At 43.7% G+C, this 26,713-nt stretch overlaps 1 protein-coding gene across 1 annotated transcript in view; it reads right to left on the bottom strand.

Annotated features, from left to right (window-relative positions):
• Window positions 1–378: 378 nt before the first annotated feature.
• NAA16 (N-alpha-acetyltransferase 16, NatA auxiliary subunit) overlaps window positions 379–26,713 on the bottom strand; it is a 310,852-nt gene continuing 284,517 nt past the window's right edge. The window contains exons 19-20 of the mRNA XM_033947900.1: window positions 24,258–24,355; window positions 379–5,453 (exon numbers count right to left, since the gene is read on the bottom strand). Of these exons, the coding sequence (XP_033803791.1) occupies window positions 5,253–5,453; window positions 24,258–24,355 (299 nt within the window). The 3' untranslated portion in view covers window positions 379–5,252. The remainder of the gene's footprint in view (window positions 5,454–24,257; window positions 24,356–26,713) is intronic.

Genomic DNA, 26,713 nt, shown 5'->3' on the forward strand with positions numbered 1-26,713 from the left:
ATTTACTGATACCTGTATAAAAGAACATATGCATGTATCTACCCACATACATGCATACATACCTAGTTTAATATCGCTTCATGATCTTTGGAGTCCCTGGCTCAAGTTTTTACACATTTCCTGACAAGGGAAGAAAGAACTCAAACTGACAATTCTTATTTAGTAAAATGATGGTTCAATAAACTGATCAGACTGGAGCTTCAGCAATGCCTAAGAAATTCTTAAGAGAATGACACGGTGACAAAATTTGCCACCGTTCCCATCCCTGTGGATAACCGTGGGAAACCATCTCCATGTCATTCTTTAAGGAAAGAGGGAAGAATCAAAGTATGAATGGGCACAACCACTGACCCTCAAGCCTTGCATTGAAGAATGATAGTGTAGAAGGAATGAGGTTGAGATAGATACTAAGAATGATATGGGATTGTTTCCCATGGTTATCCGCGGGGACGGGAACAATGATGAATTTTGTCGCTGTGTCATTCTCTACTAAGAATGAGCTTTCAACCTCTTAGCCTTTTCTAAGGCAGATTCAACTACCAGACTAGTGTGGTAACTGAGTCTTACTGAACCTGGGAGCAGGTTGCATTTGATACTTCACATCCATCTTCTTTTACCACCTTCTTCTCTGTACATCCTGAAAAAGCTGGTGGCTGAATACTGACACTAACTTCTTAGGAGAACTGAGAACCTTTAGAAACCTTAATAGAAGTACCATGATCTCATCCTTTACTTCTAAATTAAAGTGAATTCTCTCATTCATTCTCTGTACAAAAGCTGAGAAGGGGCAGTCATCAGGACCTATAGATGAGAGGCATCCAAAGGTGATCATATCCTTATTTATCCAATCTAGAAGCAAACCCTCTTAATGACTAATTCAGAAACTGGATATTGGAAGTGGACCCAAGGTCTCAGAAAGCATAGATCCTAGAGTTACAGCCTCCAAGGGCCTCTAGGGATCAACCACCACTATCTATAAAAGTCTTTCTTTTTATGAAGCTGTTTAGCTTTGATTCAGTGAACATACTGCCAACAGAGTCTCAAAACAGAGAAACTGATACTGGTACTTCACTTCAATTTGAATTCAGTTATTCAACCCCTTCCAAACCTATGTTCAAGGTGCTGTGGCTGCCAAGAAGGGACTTCCCTCTCAAAGTCCTCTGAGGCCCATACCAAAGTAATTCTGTAGGCATAGGCAGATGATGAATAGCCACAGGATAGATATCAATTGTGAATAATTGAACCCTTCTTACATATTAGTTTTAAATCATAATTTCAGGTCCCTAATATAAATTTTACCACTACAAATAGGTCAACACAGTCTGAGTTCAATTTTTTTTAAGAACAATAAGACAGCATTTGTGACGAAAGTAGAGGATGAATTTCATTTTGTTACAACTATCTGATTCATTTTTAGCCTGCAATATATCAGTTCTGGGGTTATTTTTAGAGGTTATCCAAGAAAAACTGTTGCAAAATTATGAGTTCTACAAATACTACTACTAGTCTCCCAAGTCTGTGCAGTGGGTATTTTGAAAATAGCATAGCTTGTACTAGCTTTATTTCTGCATATGTTAATGAATGTTTGTTTGCTTGAGAGTTTAGTCCCTTGGATCTAGAAACAGAGCTGCATCTGCTAGATTTTGGGAAAAGAAAACCCTGGCCAAAATACTGAGGAGATCGAGAATCATTATTCAATCTCATGTCTTCCATTATTAGCTAAGTTGGTGAAAAAGTTAGAAGTCAGTTGCAAGACTTTTAGATACTAATGCATTGCTAGATCCAAACAAACATGGGTTCTATCCAAGTCATAGCTCTGAGACATTGTTAGTTTTAATTATAAACTTAGTGCTCCCTCTCAAGTAAAAGGGATTTAGATACAGTTAATCATAACATTTTATTATATAGATGTTCAGAATTAGGTATCCATGCTACAATTTATGAATAGTTTCAGGTTTTTTATCATCTTGTAAAGGATGGGGGGCTACTTTATCAGATAGACAGATTGTGAATATAGAGTGCCTCAGGGTTTAGCCCTCACATTCTTAATAGTTGTTACCTCTGTGTGCATTAAGAATGGTCACTAATAAACTTAAATGAGGTCAGTTGTCACCCCCCTCCTTAAAAAAATAAATAAAAAAATTAGTTAATATATAACCAAACCCCACTACTTACAAAATACTAGCCTGTCTCAATGGGGTCTTATAAAGGCATAAAATGTACCCCACAACTCAATCATTGGCATAGAAACCTCTCTTATATAATTTACTCAAAATTCTTTACCAAAAATACTTTTTACCACATTTGTCATCCTTTAACATACACCAGTAGTATTTTTAAGTAGTGGGATTTGGTTATACATTAGCTAATTAAGAAGAATGGTAACAGAATTTTGAATATATACCAATAAGATTTTCTGAATTTCAGTGAAGCTACTATGCTACCTTCTGTCATGTCTATCTTTGAAAGTGCTTGCAGTAGCTTGGAACCAATTGCTTGGGATGCTAGACGGTAGATTTTCAGTTTTAAGAAACACTGAGGCTTCTGGGAATAATTAAGATGGGGTAAAAATAATTTAAAGGGTATCAGGACTTTTTTGAACAGTTATGTTTGTCTGATATTATTTTGTATTAATATTGTATTTTTAATATGATGGATGTTTTTTTCCCATAACTTATTTAGAAATTTACATAGGTAAAATATATATACATATACATATATCTATCTATCTATCTATATATACATACATACACACACACACACACATACTTAAATCATCATGCACAAGGCAGAATTATGGCAAACTATGCCCCTGATGTAGCTGTAAAGGAAGCAAATCTTGAGCAGTTCCAACCTATGTGTACTCAGGTCCATTTAATGATGGAGACTCATTCTTTAAATTATGCTAAGTGCTGAGGCTCCCTAGGACTTGAACTCAGGGCTTAATTTGTAGTCCAAAAAGAAGTGTAATTGTGGATCTAGGGGACAGGCAGGCCAGGAGCAATGGAAGAAGTGGGGTAGAACAAAGGTGTAAAGCTGGGGTGTCCAACCTCAGACCATGCCAAGTCGGGTTTTTAGAATTTTATCAATAAATATGTATGAGATCTATTTGCATATAACAGAAGCAGTGCATGCAAATAAATCTCATGTATATTCATTGGAAAACCTGACTGGACTGTGGCCCCCGAGGACAAACAGACAACCCTAGTGTAGAGTAACTCTTCTCTGTTCTTATATAGGTTAATGCCCTCCCCTCCTTTGCCCTGGAAGCTGCCTGGAAGGAAGGGGCTGGAGCAGAATTCTCCTTTTGCTTTGGAGTCTGAAAAGAAGAGATGGAACAGTGTTTCAGGCACAGAAATTAAGCTCTGCTTGATACCAAAATAGGTAGACACTCTGGTGGCAAGCTCTAGATCTTAATTAGTGAAACATATTAGTCCTAGGTGACATCCTTGAGTAGGTGTCACAAGAAAAGACAAGTCCTAGCCTCAAATATTGAATGAAGATCTTGTGATGATCCATGAGACAAATCAAAAGTGAAAAGAAAGCAAATATTGAAGTTGCTAGTCAACTTCTTGGCCAGAGTGGGAGAAATAGCTCAAGGCACACACAATTTCAGTGATGAATTTAAAGCCCAAACTATAACAAGGCAGGGAAGCAGAGTACATTAAAAAAATTCACTCATCTCGGAGTTGGCAACTGACACTGAAAATAAAACTTAAGTATGGGGGTTCAATAGGCAAAGAACTCCCCTCCCCAAGATATCTCTAGAGCCTTCAAGACAAAAAGTACTAAAGTGACAGGCATGGCAGTGTCAAATGCATAGGAGTAAGACACCATCTAGAATTTACCAGACAATTGTGGAAAGGCTCTGTGTTTGTGCCATCAGACGACATCACCCCATTTGAGTTGATCATCCTTCAGAAATATGATTCTGTTGCAAGAAATGTAACCAACTGAAGAATCTGTACAAGGCATCATAGTTCTGTAAAAGTGAGATTTTTATACAATGAACAGCTATTGAAATAGACATTTTGTTCCAAAATTACAAACTTTAATAGCTTTTAACAGTTCAAACTCAAATGCCATTTTGTTGATATCTTTATGAACTTAATAATGAATGTGTTAAAATACCCTTTCTCTAGAGTTCTTCTGTAATTTACAGGCAGACTTTTCTAAATTCTGATTTGAAGGAACGTCAAAACCTTAAACACAAATATCAATCACCAATTGCTTTGAAGAAACCAAAGCAGTATTAGTGTTAAGCAAACTTCCTAGTCTCTCGCAAAACAGACAGTGCAATTAGCATTTCTTGCTCTTAAGTTAGAAGCAGAGTCTTATGGAAGTTATTTATAATTAGGCACAAAATAAACTATTATGGGACTCTAAAGCTGCATCATCTTTTCAAACTTTACTGAACATGCATTTAACAGAATAGAAGCAAAATGGCATTTTATGATAAACTGTATTAATTCAGAAATAATTTCAGGAAACTTTCTCCTTACTTGGAAGCATTCATTTAGAACCATTTTTACACTTCAACCATTAAAAACCCCCCCAAAAACCCAAGGACACACAATATATATATGCATGAGAAAAACAATGAATATGTTGAAGCATTCTGTTCTTCTTGCCCATAAAACATTCATCTGAAAGTCAGAATCTACCCTTAGCTGAATATATCCAATCTAGAACTTGCAAATGGGCTAAGCAAATGAAATGTACATATCCATCAACCACTACTGCATATAAGCATGCAATCGACACAGAAGATGTGTAAAACAGGCAACAGTTTCAGAATGTCTTAAAAAAATTGAATGAAATAATTTTTAAAAGATTAAACTCAAAGAAAAACAGTGGAACATATCTTAAGCAGTAGGAGATAATTCTTATTTTTCTAAAACTGCTACACTGATGTATTTCATTGACAAGAAATTACCTCATTTATTTCCATATGTAGCAAAAACCTGGATGAAATCAGAGTCCTTAAATATAATGTTCATAATTAGGGGATTCTGTTGTTAAAATACATAAAACTGTACAAGTATTAACATGTGCTGATTAGAGATTGTTACATAACCACTGGCAGTTCTTTTTGGGGAAGGGAAGAGACAAGCTAACTGGTTATTCATTTAACCAGCCAAAAGTTCATTCTCTTTTGGAGTGCAATAGTAAAATGCATCTTGGTACAGTAACTAGTGATCTGTAGTCAGTTATGAAAGTCTGTGGTAAGCTGAAGTTTTATTCTCAGTTTTTCATATTTCATTGGAGAGCACATCATGGTTAAGGACTGTGTGGTTCAATGATGCAGTGCTATTGTCCTCTTCGTTTGAGGCAGGCAGAAAGGCTGGCGTAAATGAGAAGAGTTTATGACATGCTGTCCGATACTCTTCATACTGAGTATTGCAGTTTCCAAAGTTGCCATTAAATAGCGCATCCAAGACTATCGTTAAAGTCTAAAAGAAAACCAGAAGTAGTTTAAAGCCGGAAACAAAATGACTATGGGACACAAGATCCAAGAGAAACACCAGTGCTAAGAAAGGTACTTTTTATGCATGTACCACACTATATGGCCTGCTATTTTCCTTTTGATTAGGCTTACAGTTAAAACCCCCCAAAACAATACAAATATCATAGCAACAATGTGTACAACATGTAAAAATATTTGTTGTTCATCAGTGTACACTGATGCTTCTATATTCCTTATTTATTCGGGCACAAAAGCTATTTTACTCACAAAAAGCTTCATAAGATTACCCCTTAAATGACCAACATGGTTTAATAAATTTAATTTAACTTATTTATCTGTTTTAATTCTGCTCAAATTGTGCATGTTCTGCTGTAAACTGCTGAGATAGAGTCTCAGTCCACATAAGTAGTATATAAGATTTTCTGTAAATACATAAATAATAAATATATCACACTACTGATTACCACACTATTGAGTGTGCTGCAAAGTAAGCTCCATTTGTATACGCATAGTGCCCTCTACTGAAACTGTGCTACTCTCCCAAAATTTTTCCAAAATGACAACAAAAATAAAGACCCCACTATTGAAAGTGCACCTTTTATTCATAAGAGAAAGAGATGATACTAGGAAGCACTAGCAAGACTTTAATTTTTTCTTTTCCTTTGCTTTCAATAAACTCTGCTGACCCTTCACAAATAGTAAATGCCCTTTTTATGCCAGTTCTGAGGCTAGAAGTGCATTTTTTTTTTTTTGAGAGTCAGTCAGCCTCAGATAGGGACGCCAACCACAGTGCAAACTCTAGCAAAGGCAATTTTTAAATTCAAAAATATGCTTTTGAAATCATTACTAAAGAGATGTTGTTACTGCAAAATACTGGGAGAGCGGGTCGAGAGCCTGCAACCATTGAGAAGCCAGCGGAAGGAGTCACGTGAAATATAGAGGCCATGTGACCTAGAAGAACAATCATGTGTCTCACCAAGCGTGAGGGAAGGATGGACACTTGGTGGCAAAGTTGTACTAGAGCAGGTGTGGGCAACTCCGGTCCTCGAGGGCCAGAATCCAATTGGGTTTTCAGGATTTCCTCAATGAATATGCACTGAAAGCAGTGCACGCAAATAGATCTCATGCATATCCATTGAGGGAATCCTGAAAACCCAACTGGATTCCGGCCCTCGAAGACCGGAGTTGCCCACCCCTGTACTAGAGCATCCTGGCACTGCTGGGGAAGGAATGTTCTGAGTCGCACAGTATCTAGAAGAGCTCCAATAAATTGTAGAGTCTGAGAAGGCTGCAGCTGAGATTTGGGAAAGTTGATTTCTAATACCAAATTTTGCAAGACAATATAGTCTGTTGGGTCGCTACTGTAACCCGAGACATAGGGTCTTTGATGAGCCAATCGTCTAGATATGGAAAAACCTGGACTCCTTTATTTCGTAAGGGAGGCTGCTACTACTACCAGGCACTTGGTGAAAACTCTGGGAGAGGACACAATGTGGAAAGGTAGAACCTTGTATTGGAAATGCTGATTTCCCACCCAAAATATGAGAAACTTGCAAGAGGCTGAGTGAATGGGAATGTGAGTGTAAGCCTCCTTAAGATCCAGAGAGCATAACCAATCATTGTGATCCAGAAGGGGATACAAGGATGCCAGAGACGGCATCCAAAATTTTTCTTTGATGAGAAATATGTTGACAGCTCTGAGGTTCAATATCGTCCGAAGACGCCGCCCCCCCCCCCCCTGTCTTCTTCGGGACAAGGAAATACCGGGAATAAAACCCCATGTTCTGCTGGTCCAAAGGAACATTCTTGATGGCATTGAGAACAAGCAGATCTTCGACTTTCTGGAGAAGAAAGGAGGACTGAAGAGAGCTGGAATGAAACTCTCTTTGAGAATGATCTGGAGGAATGTGAAGGAAATGAAGAGAATAACCTTCTCGAATGATATTGAGAACCCAGAGATCGGAGGTGATCAGTTGACTTCTATGATAGTAGTGAAGCAGATGACCCCTGATGGGAAGAGGGAGAGACAGAGATATATTGATTGAAATTATGCTCTCCAAGAGATGGTCAAAAAATCTGATTTGACTTGGTATCTGAGACGTTTGAAGGACATTGTTGATGCTGCTTTTTCTGCTGTGGTCTAAGCAGAGGAGTAGACTTTGTAAGAGGAAGATGGTTTGTAAGCTTTGGAGGCCGAAGATTTAGATTTAGGCCTGAGCAATGAGTTTAAAGATTTTCATGTTCAGAAAGCTTTTTAGTTGCATTTTCAATCGTGTCTCTAAACAATTCATCCCCCAGGCAAGGGATATTGGCTAACCGGTCTTGAAGGTTAGGATCCATATTTGCCACTCCCAGCCATGCAAGCCTTCTCATGGCCACGGAGACTGCCGAGACGACAACTCAAAAGCATCATAGGAAGATTGCACCAGATGCTGCCGGAGCTGTGTGAGAGAGTGAAACATATGTTTAAAATCTGACTGTCGATGTGAAGGCAGGTATTTGAAGTAAGTTGGTATAGTCTTAATCCAGTATTTCAAATAAGACGTAAAATAAAAGTTGTTAATTGAGAACTTTATTAGCCAGCATAATGTTCTGGTATAGATGTCTCACAAATTTATCCATAGATCTAACCTCATGCCCTGGATACAGTGGCATAGACCTTAGAAGGGGCAGAGTTCTTCAGAGTGGACTCCACTACCAGAGAATGTTGAGAAAGCTGAGGCTTGTTGAAACCAGGGATAGGGATAATCTTATACTGAGAATCCAGCTTTCTAGGAGTTGCTGGAATAGAATAAGGGGATTCCCAGTTCCTACAAAGAGTCTCTTTCAGAATGCCATGCAGAGGAAGTTTGAGTAACTCCTTAGGAGGATGCTTGATATCTAAGGCTTCCATATACTCCTTTGAATACTTGGGAGTCCGCCTCCAACTTTACTTCTAGGTCCTTACCCATCTGTCTAATGAAGCGGGTAAACGAAACTGATTCAGAAGGTGAAGGTTCCCATGGGAAGTGGAGTGAGGAGAATGCTCCGCTTGGGAACCATATGCTTCCATGGAAGAAGGGGGAGGCCGCATGAATGGATTGAAGATGGAGATCTGAATCTACAGGAATGGAGGAAGAATGGTACCGAGCAGAATAGATGATATCACTTACGTTTGTCCGAGCGTGCAAGAGAAAAATGCTTTGATTTTGTAGAATGTTTGACAGATTTGAAAGATGGAGGATGTGGAGACGAATGTCTGGAACGACTAGATCTATGCCCAGAGGAATGTTGCTTCTTATGTATATGCTCCGAGGAACTTGATCGGTACCTAGAAGAGTGATGCTTCAGAGAAGGTGTCCGATGTTTTGAGGAGCGATGCTTGGGTGTAGAAGTCTGATGTCTCGAAGACCGGTGTCTAGAAGTACGTCTCGATGAAGATCGGTGCCATCGTTGCGATACCGATGAGGCAGCAGTGGTATCTGAATCTCGCATGGAGCGACGCTCAGGCTGGGCTGGTACCGGAGGAGCTGACATGGGAGTAAGCACTGGAACATGTCCCTAAACTCCAACTTAAAAAGAGCATCGAGCTTCTCTTTAAAGGCCTGCACTAATATCTAGGGTGTGGATGCTGGTATCACTGGTGCCACAGCTAGCTCTGGTGAGGATGACATCGAAGAAGATGCACCCCTTGAAGTGGAAGCGATCTGCATCAAATGTTTCTCTGTTTGGCTAGTACGAATTGACTCTGTACCTTTATGGCCTGAGACCCCGTCTGGGAAGCTGGTGACTTCTTAGCTGGCTATAGACTGAAACACCGACATGGAAGCAGGTACTTCTGACAATGGTGATGCCTTAGATGTTGAAGGCTTGGACGGTGTTGAAAGTACCTGTGATGCATCCATGGTACCAAAGAGTTGCTTCTGCTGTAGAAGACGATTTTTGATGGAACGCTTTTGAAGAGTGGAATAACATGAGCAAGACTCTACGCAGTAGTCTGGGCCCAGGCACTGGATACACCACTTATGGGGATCGGTAAGAGAAATAGTGCGGTGGCGCCTGCCACACTTTTTAAAGCCGGTTAATGGGCAGGACATGGGAGGGAAAATCACCTCAGCCAAATCAAAACTTGAGGGCAGAGGCAGAGGCAAAGGCCCCGCCGTCAAAACGGCAAGAAAGAAAAGAAAGGAACGAAAGTTATTTATTATTTTTTTATTCTATTATAGAGAAGAGAAAAAATCCTGAAGGGAATAATAGAAAAAAAAAAAAAATCCAAAGTTTTTGTGAGTGGGAAGGCAAAAAAAGAAAGGCAGAATGCTCTAACATGACTTCGTAGCTCCGCGGAAAACTGATAACTGAGGAGCCGCGCGCCTACTTTGGGTGGGAAGGCACTCACGCATGCACGGTGCGGCCAGTTGCACCCTTTCTAAAGTTCTTAAAGCAAAAGAGCTTTTGCAGCTGTCTGCATCAGAACTCCGTGGATGATGTCACCTATACATGAGAATATGCTGCCTGCTTGTCCTGGGATAAAAACTATACCACCTTCTTTTTCAATTAGAAATCATCAAGTTTGGAAGGATCAAAAAAGACATATTAAGACTCTTGATATTTAACCAGGCACTTACAGGGGAATTGCTAGAGAAAAGAAGCTCCCACTGCAAGGACCCAGGGCCAGATTCTCAAAACTTAAGGTTACCTTTAATGTGGTCGTTAAACTGGTTTCAGACAGTTTAGCCTGCATACATTTTAGCAAAAAACATTCATCTGAAAATCAGAATCTACCCTTAGCTAAATATATCCAATCTAGGACTTGCAAACGGGCTAAGCAAATGAAATGTACACATCCATCAACCACTGCTACATATAAGCATGCAATGGACACACAAAATGTGTAAAAAGGCAACAGTTTCAGTGTCTTAAAAGAAATTGAATGAAATAATTTTTAAAATATTTAACTGAATATAGCTTATCGCAGTCTTTAGGGAGCTTTCTAGCAGTCTCCGACACTGCCATGCAAATGGGCTTTTCAACATTGAAATGAGCACTCTGGTGGATTCTGAAAAATCGCCAAGTCATTCTCCAAGAGCAGTGTCAGCTTTTGGTGACAAACATCAGTGACTGGTCTGGGGGTGGCGGTACAGTGCCAGCACTACTAAAATTGCATCTGGAGGCGTGTGTTTTTGACAGTGCCTAATAAAAAAAAAAAAAAAATTACATGATTCTCATCAATTGTAGTCTTTTTTTTTTTGTGGGAATGGTAAAAGCATGCTTCTTGAGCGCATGTGTTATTGCCCCCCCTTGGCAGCGGAAGAGATGTCCACTCTCTCCTGCCACAACCATACACAACCTCCATGGAAGCGGGAGAGATGCCCATTCTCTCCTGCCGCTAAGCAACAATCCCCCAAACATCCCCTTGGCAGCGGAAGAGATGCCCACTCTCTCCTGCTGCAAACCACCCCCCCCCTTGGCAGCAGATGCCCATTCTCTCCGTGCCTTCGACAATCCCGGCCTCTCCCCTTTACCTTACTTAAATGGCTGGTCAAAGGGATACCTATTGACTATTCCCTCTGGCCAGCAGGCCCGCCGTCTCCTATTCAGTGCATCCTGGGATGTACCAGTAAGGAGCCTAAGACTGATTGGCCCAGGTTGTTTAAGGCCTCTCCTATGGGTGGGGCCTTAGGTGTTTGAGCCAATCAGAGTCTTAGGTCCCTTCCCAGTGCATCCGAGGAGGGGCTTGAGGCTCTGATTGGCTCACATGGTTTAAGTCCCCTCCCATAGGAGAGAGAGTGGGCATCTCTCTTGCTGCCAAGGGGGTGTGTTGCTTGGCGGTGGGAGAGAGGGGGCATCTCTCCTGCTGTCGGGTGGAGATTTGCTTGACTTTGGCGGCTTTCACTTTATTTTGTTGGGTGTTTGTTTTGTTTTTTTTCTTTGCGTTTATTCTGCTCAGGTGCCCATCGTTATCACCAGTGATGGACACATGCAAATTTAGCTAATCTTCGCCAACCTCATTTGCATGAGTGTTTTGGGGAGAATGATTTGCTCTTTTTAAATCACTACTACAATGGCTGCAATTGCAACCCATTGGTTTTTAATGCAACTTTTTGAGAATTTAAGCCCCAGTTCTTTAACTGAAGAGATTTGTTTCCCACCGTAGCTTAATGGCCTGTGCAGCATCAAGGAAAACCTGAATAGGCAAGGCACAAAACATTTAAGCTAACTGAGCTATCTTTGAAAAAAAAAAAAAATCTAATTTTTTTCCTGCTCAGCTGAGGGTAACCAAATGGGTGGCAAATGATGAAATAATATTCTTAGATGTTTCTATAAAAGTCATCAAATTTAGAGAATCAAGTTGAATGTACTTCCCCACTGACAGACAGCCTATTTACAATGGTTTATAAAGAAATCACCAACAAAAAGGGGAAAGACATATAGGGATTTTATTTAATTTCAGAAAATTCACTTAGAACATTTCAAGGAGGAAGAGTGTGGCGAGATAGCTAAAGCTAGCGCCTCAGCACCTGCAATTGGAGGTTCAAACCTACGCTGCTCCTTGTGACCTTGGGCAAGTCACTTAATCCCCTCACTGCCTCAAGTACATTGAGGTAGATTGTGAGCCTGACGGCACAGACAATGAAAAATGTTTGAGTACTTGAATAAATTCATATAAACCATTCTGAGCTCCCATAGAACGGTATAGAAAATAAAATAAATAAATTCTTCAAAAACCCACAGAGATGACATATGCATTTAAGCCAGATAAATTTAATGAAGTACTTTATAATGACAGCATTATTGGGCATTCATTTGTACGCTGCACGTGTAGGTGTTTACAGATGGCTATAGATCACTGGAATAAGCTTCCGGTGCAGGTGGTCGAGGCCACCGGCGTGCTTGACTTTAAGAGTAAATGGGACATGTACGTGGGATCCCTACGTAGGACGAATCACTAGCATCTAGACTTATTGGGGTGGGTGGGTCAGTAGAGTGGGCAGACTTGATGGGCTATAGCCCTTTTCTGCCGTCATCTTTCTATGTTTCTTTCTAGAAGAGAAGGGCAGACAGTCATGTGAAAAAATTCGACACCCTATGAAATATTCAGTTCTTTCTTAAGAAATGTTCACATATCGATGTCAAATCTATTTTTAAAAATTTATCTCTGGAAAAGAAAGTGATGTAATTGCAGGTAAACAATCAAAATTTTCCTTATTTACTCATGAAACAAAATATATCCACAAAAACGTGTATTCTAACAGGAATAAATTAGGACATCCTGCACCCTAATAGCTAGCGTTACCTCCTTTGGCTGAAATAACTACAGTGAGAGGTTTCTTGTAGCCATCTACCAGTCTCTGACATCAGTCTAAGGAAAGTTTGGCCCACTCCTCAATGCAGAATTCTTTCAGCTGTGAGATGTTTGAGGGGTTTCTTGCATGTACAGCTTGTTTCAAATCACCCCACAGCATCTTAATGGAATTAAGATCAGGGCTTTGACTTGGCCACTCCAAAACTCTCCATTTCTTAGTTTTCAGCCAGTCCTTGGTGGATTTACTGAGATGGTTTGGATCATTGTCGTGTTGCAGGGTCCAGTTCCGCTTACGCCTTAATTTTCTTACAGATGGTCTTACATATTCCTCAAACACCTGTGCTTTCCAGGAAAAGAACCTTGCATCAACTGTGAAGCATGGATGTGGAAGTGTCATGGTTTGGGGATGCTTTGCTACAGCAAGATCTGGCCAGCTCACCATCATAGAATCCACCATGAATTCTACCATGTATCAGAGGTTACTTACCTAACAGGTGTTATCCAGGGACAGCAGGCAGATATTCTCACATATGGGTGACATCGTCCATGGAGCCCTGGTACGGACAGCTGCTAAAGTATACGTGCACTTTAAGAACTTTAGAAAGTTTGCGACTAACTGCACTGTGCATGTGCTTTCCCGCCCAATGTAGGCATGCGACTCCTCAATTCAGATAGCCAGCTAAGAACCCAACCAGGGGAGGTGGGTGGGCTGTGAGAATATCTGCCTGCTGTCTCTGGATAACACCTGTTTCAGTAAGTAACTATGCTTTATCCCAGGACAAGCAGGCAGCATATTCTCACTTGTGGGTGATCTCCAAGCTAACCTGAAATGGAATGGTGGGGGTGTTGGCAGTTAAGAAAGCAATGTTACTACCGTAACAGTTGTTATCCAGGGACAGCAGGCAGCTATTCTCACTAGTGGGTGATGTCATCCGACAGAGCCCCGATACGGACATCTTGCAAGCATGTCTTGCTTGAAGAAACTCAGAAGTTTCGAGATGCCCGCACCGCGCATGCGCCAGTGCCTTCCCGCCCGATGCTCCGGGCGTGTCTCCTCAGTTCAGGTAGCTAGCAGAGAAGCCAACCCAGGGGAGGTGGGTGAGACGTGAGAATAGCTGCCTGCTGTCCCTGGATAACAACTGTTACGGTAAGTAACATTGCTTTATCCCAGGACAAGCAGGCAGGTATTCTCACTAGTGGGTGACCTCCAAGCTAACCTCAATGGGATGGAGGGAGAGTTGGCAACTTAGGAGAACAAATTTTGTAACACAGTTTGGCCAAACTGTCCATCCCGTCTGGAGAAAGTATCCAGACAATAATGAGAGGTGAATGTATGAACCGAGGACCAAGTGGCAGCCTTACAAATCTCCTCAATCGGTGTTGATCTGAGGAAGGCTACAGAGGCTGCCATTGCTCTGACCTTATGGGCTGTGACCTTACAGGGAAGGGGTAATCCAGCCTGGGCATAGCAGAAAGAGATACAAGCCGCCATCCAGTTGGAGATGGTGCGCTTTGATACAGGTCGTCCCAACTTGTTTGAATCAAAGGAGACGAAAAGTTGAGGAGCAGTTCTGTGTGGTTTGGTGCGATCCAAGTAGAAAGCCAAAGCACGTTTACAGTCCAGAGTGTGAAGAGCCGATTCTCCAGGATGAGAATGAGGCTTTGGAAAGAACACTGGAAGCACAATGGATTGGTTGAGGTGAAATTCAGAGACCACTTTAGGCAGAAATTTCGGGTGAGTGCGGAGGACCACCTTGTCATGATGAAATACTGTGAAAGGTGTGTCCGCCACCAAGGCCTGAAGCTCATTGACCCTGCGAGCAGATGTGAGGGCCACCAGAAAAACCACTTTCCAAGTGAGAAACTTTAGTGGAGCCTTGCTCAGAGGCTCAAAAGGGGGTTTCATAAGCTGAGAAAGGACAACATGGTTTGAGAGGAGGATTGACATGCAAAAGTCCTTTCATAAATCTGGAAACCACAGGATGAGAAGAGAGAGGTTTCCCTTGTAGAGGCTGATGGAAAGCCGCAATAGCACTCAGGTGGACTCGTATAGATGTCGACTTGAGACCAGACTGAGACAGGTGTAGAAGATAGTCCAACACAGAAGAGAGGGAAGCACGCTGAGGCTCTTTGGAATTGGAAATACACCAGGAAGATAATCTAGTCCACTTTTGGGAGTAGCATTGTCGAGTAGCAGGCTTCCTGGAAGCCTCTAAGACATCCCTCACCGCTTGAGAAAACTGGTGAGGGGTTACGTTGAGAGGAACCAAGCTGTCAGGTGGAGAGACTGCAGGTTGGGATGAAGCAGTGATCCTTGATGTTGAGTAAGCAGAGAAGGAAACACTGGGAGAAGGACCGGGTCCCTGCTGCTGAGTTGAAGTAGAAGGGAGAACCAAGGTTGCCTGGGCCACCGAGGAGCTATTAAAATCATGGTGGCATGGTCTAATTTCAACTTGACCAGAGTCTTTTGAATGAGAGGGAATGGAGGAAACGCATGCAGAAATCGATTCCCCCAATCCAGCAGAAAGGCATCTGCCTCGAGGCGATGAGGAGTGTAGATCCTGGAGCAAAACTGAGGCAGTTTGAAGTTGTGGGGAGCCGCAAAGAGGTCTATTTGAGGCGTCCCCCATTGTGCAAAGACCTGATGAAGGGGGTCGGAATGGAGAGTCCATTCGTGAGGCTGGAGGAGACGACTCAAGTTGTCTGCCAAGACATTGTCCTTCCCCTGAATGTAGACAGCTTTGAGGAAGGCATTGTGGCGAACCGCCCAATCCCAGACTCTGAGAGCTTCCTGGCAGAGGGAGGCCGATCCCGTGCCCCCCTGTTTGTTCACATAATACATGGCGACCTGGTTGTCTGTACGGATGAAGACCACCATGTCGTGAAGCAGATGTTGAAAAGCTTGAAGAGCATAGAAGATGGCTCTGAGCTCCAGAAGATTGATCTGATGGAGGCGGTCCGCACTGGTCCAGAATCCCTGAGTGCGAAGCCCATCCAGATGAGCCCCCCAGGCATAGGTCGAGGAATCGGTTGTGAGAATCTTCTGATGAGGAGGAGTGTGAAACAGCAAACCTCTGGATAGATTCGAAGAGGTCATCCACCAAAGTAGAGACCGCCGAAGAGCAGGAGTGACTATGATGTGTCGAGTCAACGGGTCTGACACTTGAGTCCATTGAGAAGCTAGGGTCCACTGAGGAATTCTGAGATGGAGCCTGGCCAAGGGTGTCACATGAACTGTAGAGGCCATGTGGCCCAGGAGGACCATCATGTGTCTCGCTGAGATGGACTGGCAAGAAGACACAGACTGGCAGAGACGAAGAAGAGCATCCATGCGCTGAGGAGGAAGGAATGCTCGAAGCTGAATGGTGTCCAGTACCGCCCCGATGAAGGGAAGGGACTGGGTAGGCTGCAGATGAGATTTGGGAAAATTGATCTCGAAGCCTAGGCTCTGCAGGAAGCAGATCGTGGTCAAGATCGCCGAAATGACCGTTGGAGCTGACGGGGCCTTGATGAGCCAGTCGTCGAGGTATGGAAATACCTGAAGACCCCTGTTCCGGAGTGCAGCGGCCTCCACCACCAGACACTTCGTGAAGACTCTGGGAGACGAGGACAGGCCGAATGGAAGCACTCGATACTGCAGATGTAGATGTTCCACCCGAAATCTGAGGAACTTGCGGGAGGCCGGATGAATGGGAATGTGAGTGTAGGCCTCCTTGAGATCCAGAGAGCATAACCAGTCGTTCTGCTCGAGGAGAGGGTAGAGAGAAGCAAGAGTCAGCATGCGAAACCTCTCCTTGACTAGGAATCTGTTGAGGGCCCTGAGGTCCAAAATGGGTCGCAGGTCGCCCGTCTTCTTTGGAACAAAGAAATACCGGGAGTAAAACCCCTGGTCCAGTTGGTCCGTCGGGACCGGCTCCACGGCACAAAGCCGGAGCAAAGCCTGAGCTTCCTGGAGCAGAAGGGCGGTCTGAGTCAAGTTGGAAGGATACTCTCTTGGAGGGTGGTCCGGAGGGACCCGATGGAAATGAAGAGAGTATCCTTCCTTGATGATAGTAAGGACCCAGAGGTCGGTTGTTATGGCCTCCCAGCGATGATAAAATTGATGGAGGCGCCCTCCGATGGGAAAAACAGGGGGAGGCAGAACGAGGTTGGTTATGCCCTCGACGAGACAGTCAAAAAGGCTGAGTGGTCTTAGGGACAGCAGGCGACTGAGACTTAGGCTGACCCTTCTGGGGAGGCTGGCGCTTCGCCGGTTGCCTCGCAGGTGGAGTTTGCCTCGGCTGATAACGCCGCTGATAAATCAACGGCGGACGAGAAGGTCGAGACTGCTGAGGCTTAGGCTTCGGCCTAAGGATAGATTGGAAGGACTTTTCGTGGTCTGACAACTTCTTCGTAACAGTCTCGATGGATTCATCAAAAAGATCCGCCCCAGCACACAGGACGTTCGCCAGGCGGTCCTGAAGATTCGGGTCCATATCAATGGTCCGCAACCAGGCCAACCGGCGCATCGCCACCGAGCAGGCCGCCGCTCGGGCTGAGAGCTCGAACGCATCATAGGCAGATTGCATTAACTGAAGCCGAAGTTGGGACAGCGAAGCAACCACTTCCTCAAACTCAAACCTAGCCTGGGACTCGATGTACGGTGTGAACTTCCGAAGCACAGGTAGAAAAAATTCCAAGTAGGCTGCAAAGTGGAAATTGTAATGCAGGACTCGAGACGCCATCATCGAATTCTGATAGATGCGTCGACCAAACTTATCCATGGTTCTGCCCTTGTGGCCCGGAGGCACTGAAGCATAGACCTGGCCAGGATGAGACCGCTTGAGCGAGGATTCGACCAGGAGGGACTGGTGAGAAAGCTGAGGACCCTCGAAGCCCTTATGATGCACCGTGCGGTACCGCACATCCAATTTGCCAGGGACCGCAGGGATAGAGTAAGGAGACTCGAAGCATCGCATGAAGATCTGGTCGAGGAGCTTGTGCAGGGGAAGCCGCAAGGACTCCGCCGGTGGACGAGGCAAGTGCATGGTATCGAGGTATTCCTTGGAGTATCGAGACCCAGCATCGAGAGTAATGTCCATGTCATCTGCCATCTGCCTGAGGAACGATGAAAAGGACAGTTGGTCCGCCATCGCCGGTCTGCGAGACGGACTAGAAGAAGAAGAGGCTTCAGGCTCCAGAGAGGCCTGCGAGCAACAGGACGAGTAGAAAACCTCAGGGTCCTCGAACTCCGGGCCCGGAGGAGGAGACCCAGTCGAAGCAGCATACCCCAACCGAGGCAATTTCTTCTGAGGCGAGACGGTCGAGTGCCGAGAGGAATGCTTCGAAGAATGTCTGGATCGATGCCCCTCCCGATGCCTGGAAGGGGATCGAGCCCGTCTGTGAGAAACTGGTTCAGACGCCTCCAAGGAGCAGATTGGACTCGATGCTGTCGATCACAGAGGCGGAAGAGTCGGCGCCTCCCCCGACGCCGCCCAGGTTTGATAGGGGGTTCGGAAGAACTCGTCCTGCTTCCTGCTATGCCCAGGACTGGGTGGCCCCGAAGGTGGACGCCACACTGAGTCATGGGGCGGAGTAATCGGTTCCAAGGGAGGCAGGTCACTAAACGAGGCTTTCCTCGAGGGGATGGGCTCCAAGGGAGGCATATCACTAAGGGAGGCCCTCCTCGAGGAAATCGGTTCCAAAGGAGGTACAGCGCTAACGGAGGACCTCCTCGAGGACCCGGACACCGCTTGCCGCTCCTCCTCGCCGAGCAACGAGGTCGTGCGGCGAGGAGGAGGAGGAGGGGGCAGTCCGCCCCTCGAAGCCGAAGCTGGAAGGTCACCCTGGATGATGGCAATCAGCCGAGGCCCCATGGTCTGCATGAGCTCCACGAACTGAGCCTCCAGAAGGGACCGCAACGAAGCCGATATGGAGGGATCCGTACCAAAAGGGGGCCCTTCCGCACAGTCTCCACGCTCCTTCGGTGCTGCGTGCTTCTGCTTGCCAGTCTTCGGCACCTTGAGCACCACCGGTGGAACTGTCGGGGTCAATACCTGCTCCGAGGAGACGGAGGAAGGCACCGGCGCTGAAGCCGAGGCCAAAACCGGTGTGAACGAGGCCGGTTTCAGGAGGCCCGAAGCAGCCGGGGAGGCAGAGGGCTTTGCGGAAGGAGTCGAAGCACCCGTCGATGTCGAAGCTGCAGGATCCGATGAAGCTTCCATTTTGAACATGGACTCCCACAGCAGACAGCGGCGCTTAAACGCTCTCGCCGTCAAAGTGGAGCAAGGCCGGCAAGATTTCGGGAAGTGATCCGGTCCCAGACACTGTAAGCAGCGTCGATGAGGGTCCGTGAGCGAAATCGCGCGCTGGCACTTGCTACACTTTTTAAAACCGGTAATCGGCCGGGACATAGGCCGGAAAAGCTCCGCCGCAAGGTCGAAGGCGCGGGGCCCCAGCCACGCGGCCGACCCGGTATCAGAAGGAAAAATTTTTTTTTTTTTTTAAAGAAATCAAAGAAAGAAAGAAATGCACAGGAGAGCCAAAAGAACTCAACCCGTGGCAAAATAGAAGGCAAAAAAAAAAGATTCAATGGGCGCAAATTGAAGATAGACTTCTCAGCTCCGCGGAAGAAAAAGAACTGAGGAGACACGCCCGGAGCATCGGGCGGGAAGGCACTGGCGCATGCGCGGTGCAGGCATCTCGAAACTTTTAAGTTTCTTCAAGCAAGACATGCTTGCAAGATGTCCGTACCCACTAGTGAGAATACCTGCCTGCTTGTCCTGGGATAAAATAAATTTTGTACTATTGTTGGCCGAAATACCCATACTGTCTGGAATAGGATTCCAGACAGTAATGAGAGATGAAAGTATGAACCGAGGACCAAGTAGCAGCTTTGTAGATTTCAACAGGAGTAGAGTGGAGAAAAGCTACTGAAGCTGCCATAGCTCGAACTTTGTGGGCTGTGGCACGATCCTCCAGTTGCAGCCCAGCCTGAACATAACAAAATGAAATGCAAGCAGCCAACCAGTTTGAAATTGTCCTTTTGGAAACAGGATGCCCCAACTTGTTAGGATCAAAGTAGACAAAACGTTGTGGAGAAGATCTATGTGATTTAGTTTGTTGCAAATAGTAGGCCAATGTTCACTTGCAGTCCAGAATATGAAGAGCTATTTCTCCAGGATGAGAATGAGGCTTAGGAAAAAATACTGGAAAAACAATGGATTGATTGTGATGAAACTCAGTGACAACTTTCGGTAAGAACTTCGGATGAGTGTGGAGCACCACCTTATCATGATGAAATACTGTAAATAGTGGATCCGTTACCAATGCTTGTAGTTCAATGACTCTGTGAGCAGACGTTAGAGAAATAAGAAAAACTACTTTCCAAGTGAGGTATTTAAAATGAGCCGAAGACATTGGTTCAAATAGAGGCTTCATCAGTTTAGCAAGTACAACATTAAAATTGAAAACTACTGGAGGTGGTTTGATATTAGAGTCCTTTCATAAATTTGGAAACCACAGGGTGAGCAGAGAGAGGTTTTCCAACTAATGGTTGATGAAAAGCAGCTATTGCACTGAGATGGACTCTAATGGAAGTGGACTTCAGGTCAGAATGAGATAAATGTAGAAGATAATCCAGAACCGAAGATAAGGAGGTAGATTTTGGTTCTTGATGGTGAACATTGCATCAAGTAGAAAACCGAGTCCATTTTTTAGTATAATATTGTCTTGTGGCTGGTTTTCTGTAAGCATTCAAGATGTCTCTGACAGATTGAGAAAACTGAAGGTCAGGTGAAGTCAGCCCGAGAGATACCCAGCTGTCAAGTGCAAAGACTGAAGGATTGGATGAAGAGAACCCTAATTCTGTATAAGAGATGGAAAAATTGGCAGAGTTGAAGTAGAAGGGAGAACCAAGGTTGCATGGGCCACCGAGGAGCTATCAGAATCATGATGGCAGACTCCTGTTTGAGATTGACAAGCGTTTTGAGAATGAGAGGAAAAGGAGAGAACACATAAAGAAACTTGTTCGTCCAGTCCAGGAGAAAAGCATCTGCTTCTAGGCGATGAAGAGAGTACAGTCTGGAACAGAACTGGGGCAGCTTGTTGTTGTGGGGAGATGCAAAAAGGTCTACCTGATGTGTTTCCCATTGAGAAAAAAATGGGATGGAGAGCTGCCGAGTTCAGCGTCCATTCGTGAGGTTGAAGGATGCGACTTAATTTCTCTCCTTGAATGTAGACAGCTTACAAGTTGACATTGTAAAGAACTGCCCAATTCCAAATATTTTGGGCTTCTTAGCAGAGGAGAAGAGATCCTGTTCCTCCCTGCTTGTTCACGTAGTACATGGCTATTTGATTGTCTGTATGGATGAGAATGACCTGATTTTGAAGAAGATGCTGAAAAGCCTTGATAGCATTGAAAATCGCTCTGAGTTCCAATAGATTTATGTGATGGCAATGATCTGTAACAAACCAAAGATCCTGAGTGCGGAGACCACCAGGTGAGCTCCCCAGCATAGGTTGATGAATCTGTAGTGAGAACCTTCTAATGAGGAGGCGTTTGAAACAACATACCTCTGGAAAGACTGGAAGAGAGCATCCACCACTGAAGAGATTATTGTACAGAAAATGTTACTGTAATATGTTGGGAAAGCAGGTTTAGAGCCTGCGACCACTGAGGGATCTGTAGGTGAAGTCTGGCAAAAGGAGTCATGTGAACTGTAGATGCCATGTGACTGAAAAGAACCACCATGTGCCTCGCTGAGAGTGAGTGAAGGTGAGTCACTTGATGACAAAGGTGTATCAAAGCATCTTGACACTTTTGAGGAAGAAACGCCCTGAGTAGAACAGTATCTAGGAGGGCTCCGATAAACTGAAGAGTCTGAGAAGGCTGAAGTTGAGATTTGGGGAAGTTGATTTTGAATCCCAAATTTTGCAAGAATAATATAGTCTGCTTTATCGCTATGTGAACACCCTGAGACGAAAGATCCTTGATGAGCCAATCATCTAGATAGGGGAAGATTTGAAAACCACGAGGCACTTGGTGAATACTCTGGGAGATGATGAGAGACTGAAAGACAGACCCTTGTATTCGTAGTGGTGATTTGCAACCTGAAATCTGAGGAACTTGCAAGAAGCTAGGCAAATGGGAATGTGAGTGTAAGCCTTCTTGAGATACAGAGAGCATAACCAATTGTTGCGATCCAGCAGGGGATACAGCAATGCTAGAGACAGCATCCGAACGTATTCGGTGACAAAAAATTTGTTGAGAGCTCTGAGGTCCAATACTGGTCGAAGACCTCCAGTCTTCTTCGGAACAAGGAAATATCAGGAATAAAACCCCATGGTCTGCTGGTCCAAAGGAACCTTTTCGATGACATTGAGAATGAACAGAGATTCGACTTCCAGGAGAAGAAAGGACTGTAGTGGGTTGGAAGGAAACTCTCTTGGAAGAATGTTGAGATAATGAAGAGAATAACCTTCTCAAATGATACTGAGAACCCAGAGGACGGAGGTGATTAACAGTCAATGATGATGGTAATGTTGTAGACAACCTCCAATGGGTAGAGGGAGAAGCAAAGTTACATTGACTGAAATTATGCTCTCGAGTAATCAGTCAAAAAGGCTAATTTGATTTGGGAGTAGCAGCGATCTGAGATGTTTGAGGACAGTGCTGTCGCAGTTTTTTTCTGCTGTGGCCTGGATTGAGGAAGAGGTTTCGCTGTATAACGCCTCTGATAAGAAGAAGAGGGTTTGAAAGGTCTAGACATAGATGACTTAGGCTTAGGTTTAAGCCAGGGATGTCAAAGTCCCTCCTCGAGGGCCGCAATCCAGTCGGGTTTTCAGGATTTCCCCAATGAATATGCATGAGATCTATTTGCAAGCACTGCTTTCATTGTATGCTAATAGATCTCATGCATATTCATTGGGGAAATCCTGAAAACCCGACTGGATTGCGGCCCTCGAGGACCGACTTTGACACCTGTGGTTTAAGCAATGAATTTCAAGACTTTTCATGTGCTGAGAGTTTTTGAGTTGCGTTCTCAATAGTGTCCCCAGGACGCTAATCTCCCAGACAGGGAATGTTGGCTAACTGATCCTGGAGATTAACATCCATGTCTGCTATTCTGAGCCATGCCAGCCTTCTCATGGCCACAGATATTTCAGAAACTTGAGAAGACAGCTCAAAAGCATCGTACGCAGATTGTACCATATGCTGTCTGAGTTGAGTGAGAGTGCTAAACATATGCTGAAACTCTGGCTTCCAATGGGATGGAAGATACTTAAAATAGTTAAAGGAGAAAAAAGAAAATCCAACAAAATCTGCAGTAAAATAATGCGGTGAACAAAAGACAAAGAAAGGTAATGCAGACAACTGTACAAGATACAGGCAAAGTTTATTTTAAACAAACAGATTGTTGCATACAAATAGACCACTTTACACAAAATATAGGACCCGACATAGTACATGTTTCGAACAACACATCTTCTTCGGGGGTCCCATAAAGTGGTTGTGACAAATGACACGCAACAAAAGCTGATGTGTGTTTTGTGTGCTTTAGCGGTGATAATGTACTGCTGAAGAACTGGAGCCTTCTACTGCTCTAGTTCTTCAGCAATACATTATCACCACTAAATCACACAATACACAGATCAGGCCTTTGTCACAACCACTTTATGGGATCCCTGAAGAAGACGAGTTGTTCAAAACAATTCAGTTTTAGATTCATCTGTCCATAGAAGACTATTTCAGAAGTCCTGGTGTTTGTCTATGTTCTCTATGACAAACTTCAGTCTGGTCTTGATGTTTATCTTAGAGATACAAGGCTTCCTCCTTGCATACCTCCCATGCATGTTAAATTTGTGCAGTCTCTTTCTGATTGCACTTCTACATCAACAGTAGCAAGAGCCTGCTGTAGGTCCCATGATGACAGTTTAGGGTTTTTGGAGACTTCATTTAGCATCTTGTGATCTGCTCTGGGGGTCAACTTGCTTAGACGGCCAGACCTGGGTATGTGGGCAGTTGTTTGAAAAGTCCTCCACTTGTATACTATTTTCCGGACCATGGAATGGCTAATTCTTTCAAGATCTTTTTAAATCCCTTACCAGACTTATAAGCTGCAACAATCTTCTTCCTGAAGGCCTCAGACAGCTCTTTTGATCTCATCATGGTGTTCAATCTCACCGCTGCAGTCATAAGCACACCAAACTAAATATCTGAGGTTTAAGGAGAGCAAACTTCCTGTGGGGGTGTCCTAATTTATTCCTCAGTTAGAATACACATTTTTGTGGATATCTTTTTGTTTCATGAGTAAATCAAGAAAAAGTTTGGTTGTTTATCTGCAATTACATCACTTTCTTTTCCAGAGATAAATAAAAAAAGATTTGACATCTATATGTGAACATTTCTTAATAAAGAACTGAATATTTCATGGAGTGTTCTATTTTTTTCACTTGACTGTATATACTTCAACCAAGTAACATAGTATCTATATACTTGAAAGGATACCATTTTTAAAGAAAACATACCTTTACATTTCTATCTATCATAGTTTCATCCAGTCTAGTGGCAATAGCAATTGCTTTCTCTTGCCTTGACTTATCCAAGAAATACATCATCTTAGCACCTGCAATAAGAAAGCAAATGTGAAGATTTATTAAGCATGCTTGCTAATGTCCTAAGGAAATGGTTATCAAGGAAAGAGGCAGCAAAAGATGTTTAAAGTTAAAATCGAAAAAGATAAAGCAAAGTTACTTACCATAAAGCACAGTTATTTACTGTAACAGGTGTTATCCAGGGAGCCCCGGTATGGACAGCTTTAAAAGACTTTAAAAACCTAAGAAAGTTCGCAAACTGCCCACACTGTGCAGGCGCGATTGCCTTCCCACCCGACGCAAGCTCGCAGCTCCTCAGTTCCATAAGCAAGCTAAGAAGCCAACCAGGGGAGGTGGGTGCGTTGTGAGAATATCTGCCTGCTGCCCCTGGATAATACCTGTTATGGTACGGTAAGTAACTTTGCTTTATCCCATGACAAGCAGGCAGTATATTCTCACATGTGGGACTCTCTAGCTTACTAGAACGGGATGGAGGGAGTATTGGCTCTTAAGAAATTAAATTTCGCAATACTGCTTGGCCGAAGTGACCCTCCCATCTGGAATTGAATTCTAGACAGTAGTGAGATGTGAATGAGGACCAAGTAGCAGTTTTATATATTTCAGCAGTAGAAGTTGAGCGTAGGAAAGCAAGAGCAGCTGCCATAGCTTAGATCTTGTGGGCTGTGACGCAATTCCCAGTTGCAGCCAAGCCTGAGCATAAGAGAAAAGGATACAAACTGCTAACCCTGTAGAGATAGTTCTTTTGCATACAGGATGTCCCAACTTATTAGCATCAATGGAGAGGAAAAGTTGAGGAGATGCTCTATGTGGCTGAATTCTCTGTAAGAAGGAAGCCCAGGGTCATTGGAAATGAGAGTATGAAGAGCCGTTTCTCCAGAATGAGAATGAGTCTTAGGAAAGAACACTGGAAATATAGTAGATCGATTTAGATGAAGTCCGTGACTATTTCTGGAAGGAACTTCGGATGGGTTTGAAGCACAACTATGTCATGATGAAACACTGTGAACGGTGGATCCACCACCAGCGCTTGAAGTTCACTCATTCCTTGAACAGAGGTAAGAGAGATGAGAAAAAAAAAACCACTATCCAAATGAGGTATTTCGAATAAGCTGAGGACATTGGTACAAAAGAATACTTCATAAGTCTAGAGAGAATAACACTGAGATCCCAAACTATAGGAGGTGGTTTGAGAGGTGGTACGACCTTAAAAAGGTCTGTTAATGAATCTGGACACAACAGGATGAACAATTCGATATTTACCATCAGCTGGACTGTGAAAAGCTTTGATAGCACTGAGATGAACTTGAATCGAAGTGATCTTGAGACCTAAATTGGATAAATATAGAAGAAATCCAATACTATAGATATAGAGGTAGATACAGCATCATTAATATGAAAAGTACACCAAGTGGAAAACTGCATCCTTTTCTGCTGTTAACACTGCTGCGTAGACGGTTTTCATGACGCTTCTAAAATACATCTGACAGGATAAGAAAGATAAAACTTAGTCCATGTCAACCCAAGAGGTACCAAGCTGGCATTGAGATGCAGAAGATATCCATGACTCTGTGTTAGAAGAAATGGAAAAGTCTGAAGATGCATTGATTCCTTAATACTGAGCTGAGGTAGAAGGGAGAACCAAGGATGCCTGGGCCACTGAGGGCCAATAGAATTATGGTGGCCAATTTCTGCTTGAGCTTGACAAGTGTCTCAAAGATGAGAGGGACTGGAGGAAACACAAAGAAACTTGTGTGTCCAATCCAGAAGAAACGCATCAAGGTATTGAGGAGAATACTGCCTGGATCAAAATTGAGGCAACTTGTGATTGTGGGGGGTGGGACGGGACACAAACAGGTCTGAGAAGTCCCCCAAACAGAGAATATATGAGGTTCAGACCTGCAGCGTTGAACGTCCACTCATGTGGCGGAGCAACCTGCTGAATCCATCTGCAAGAGAATACTGCTGCCATTGAATGCATATACTTTCAAAAATATATTGTGAGCAATCACCCAGTTCCAAATCTTCTGGGCGTGTTGACAAAGAAGGAGAGAACCCATGACTCCTTGCTTGTTTACGTAATACACTGCAACCTGAACATCCGTGGGAATTAGGATTGCTCTGAGTTCCAAAAGATATGGATAGAAAAAACTGGTTCAATAGATTAGCAACGCCAGATAAACCCTGCATGCGTAGGCCGACGAGTGTGGTCAGAATCTTTTCATGTGGGAACTTGGGAACAAAAACCTTTTGATGTTTTGAACTTGGGAACAAAAACCCCCTGGAAAGCAAGAAAGAGCTCATCCAGTACTGCAGAGATTGTCAAAGTGTTGAGACAATTGGTGGCGAGCTTGAGACCACTGACATGCAAG

This window comes from Geotrypetes seraphini, chromosome 6, assembly GCF_902459505.1.
Source record: "Geotrypetes seraphini chromosome 6, aGeoSer1.1, whole genome shotgun sequence".
Classification (NCBI taxonomy): Eukaryota; Metazoa; Chordata; class Amphibia; order Gymnophiona; family Dermophiidae; genus Geotrypetes; species Geotrypetes seraphini.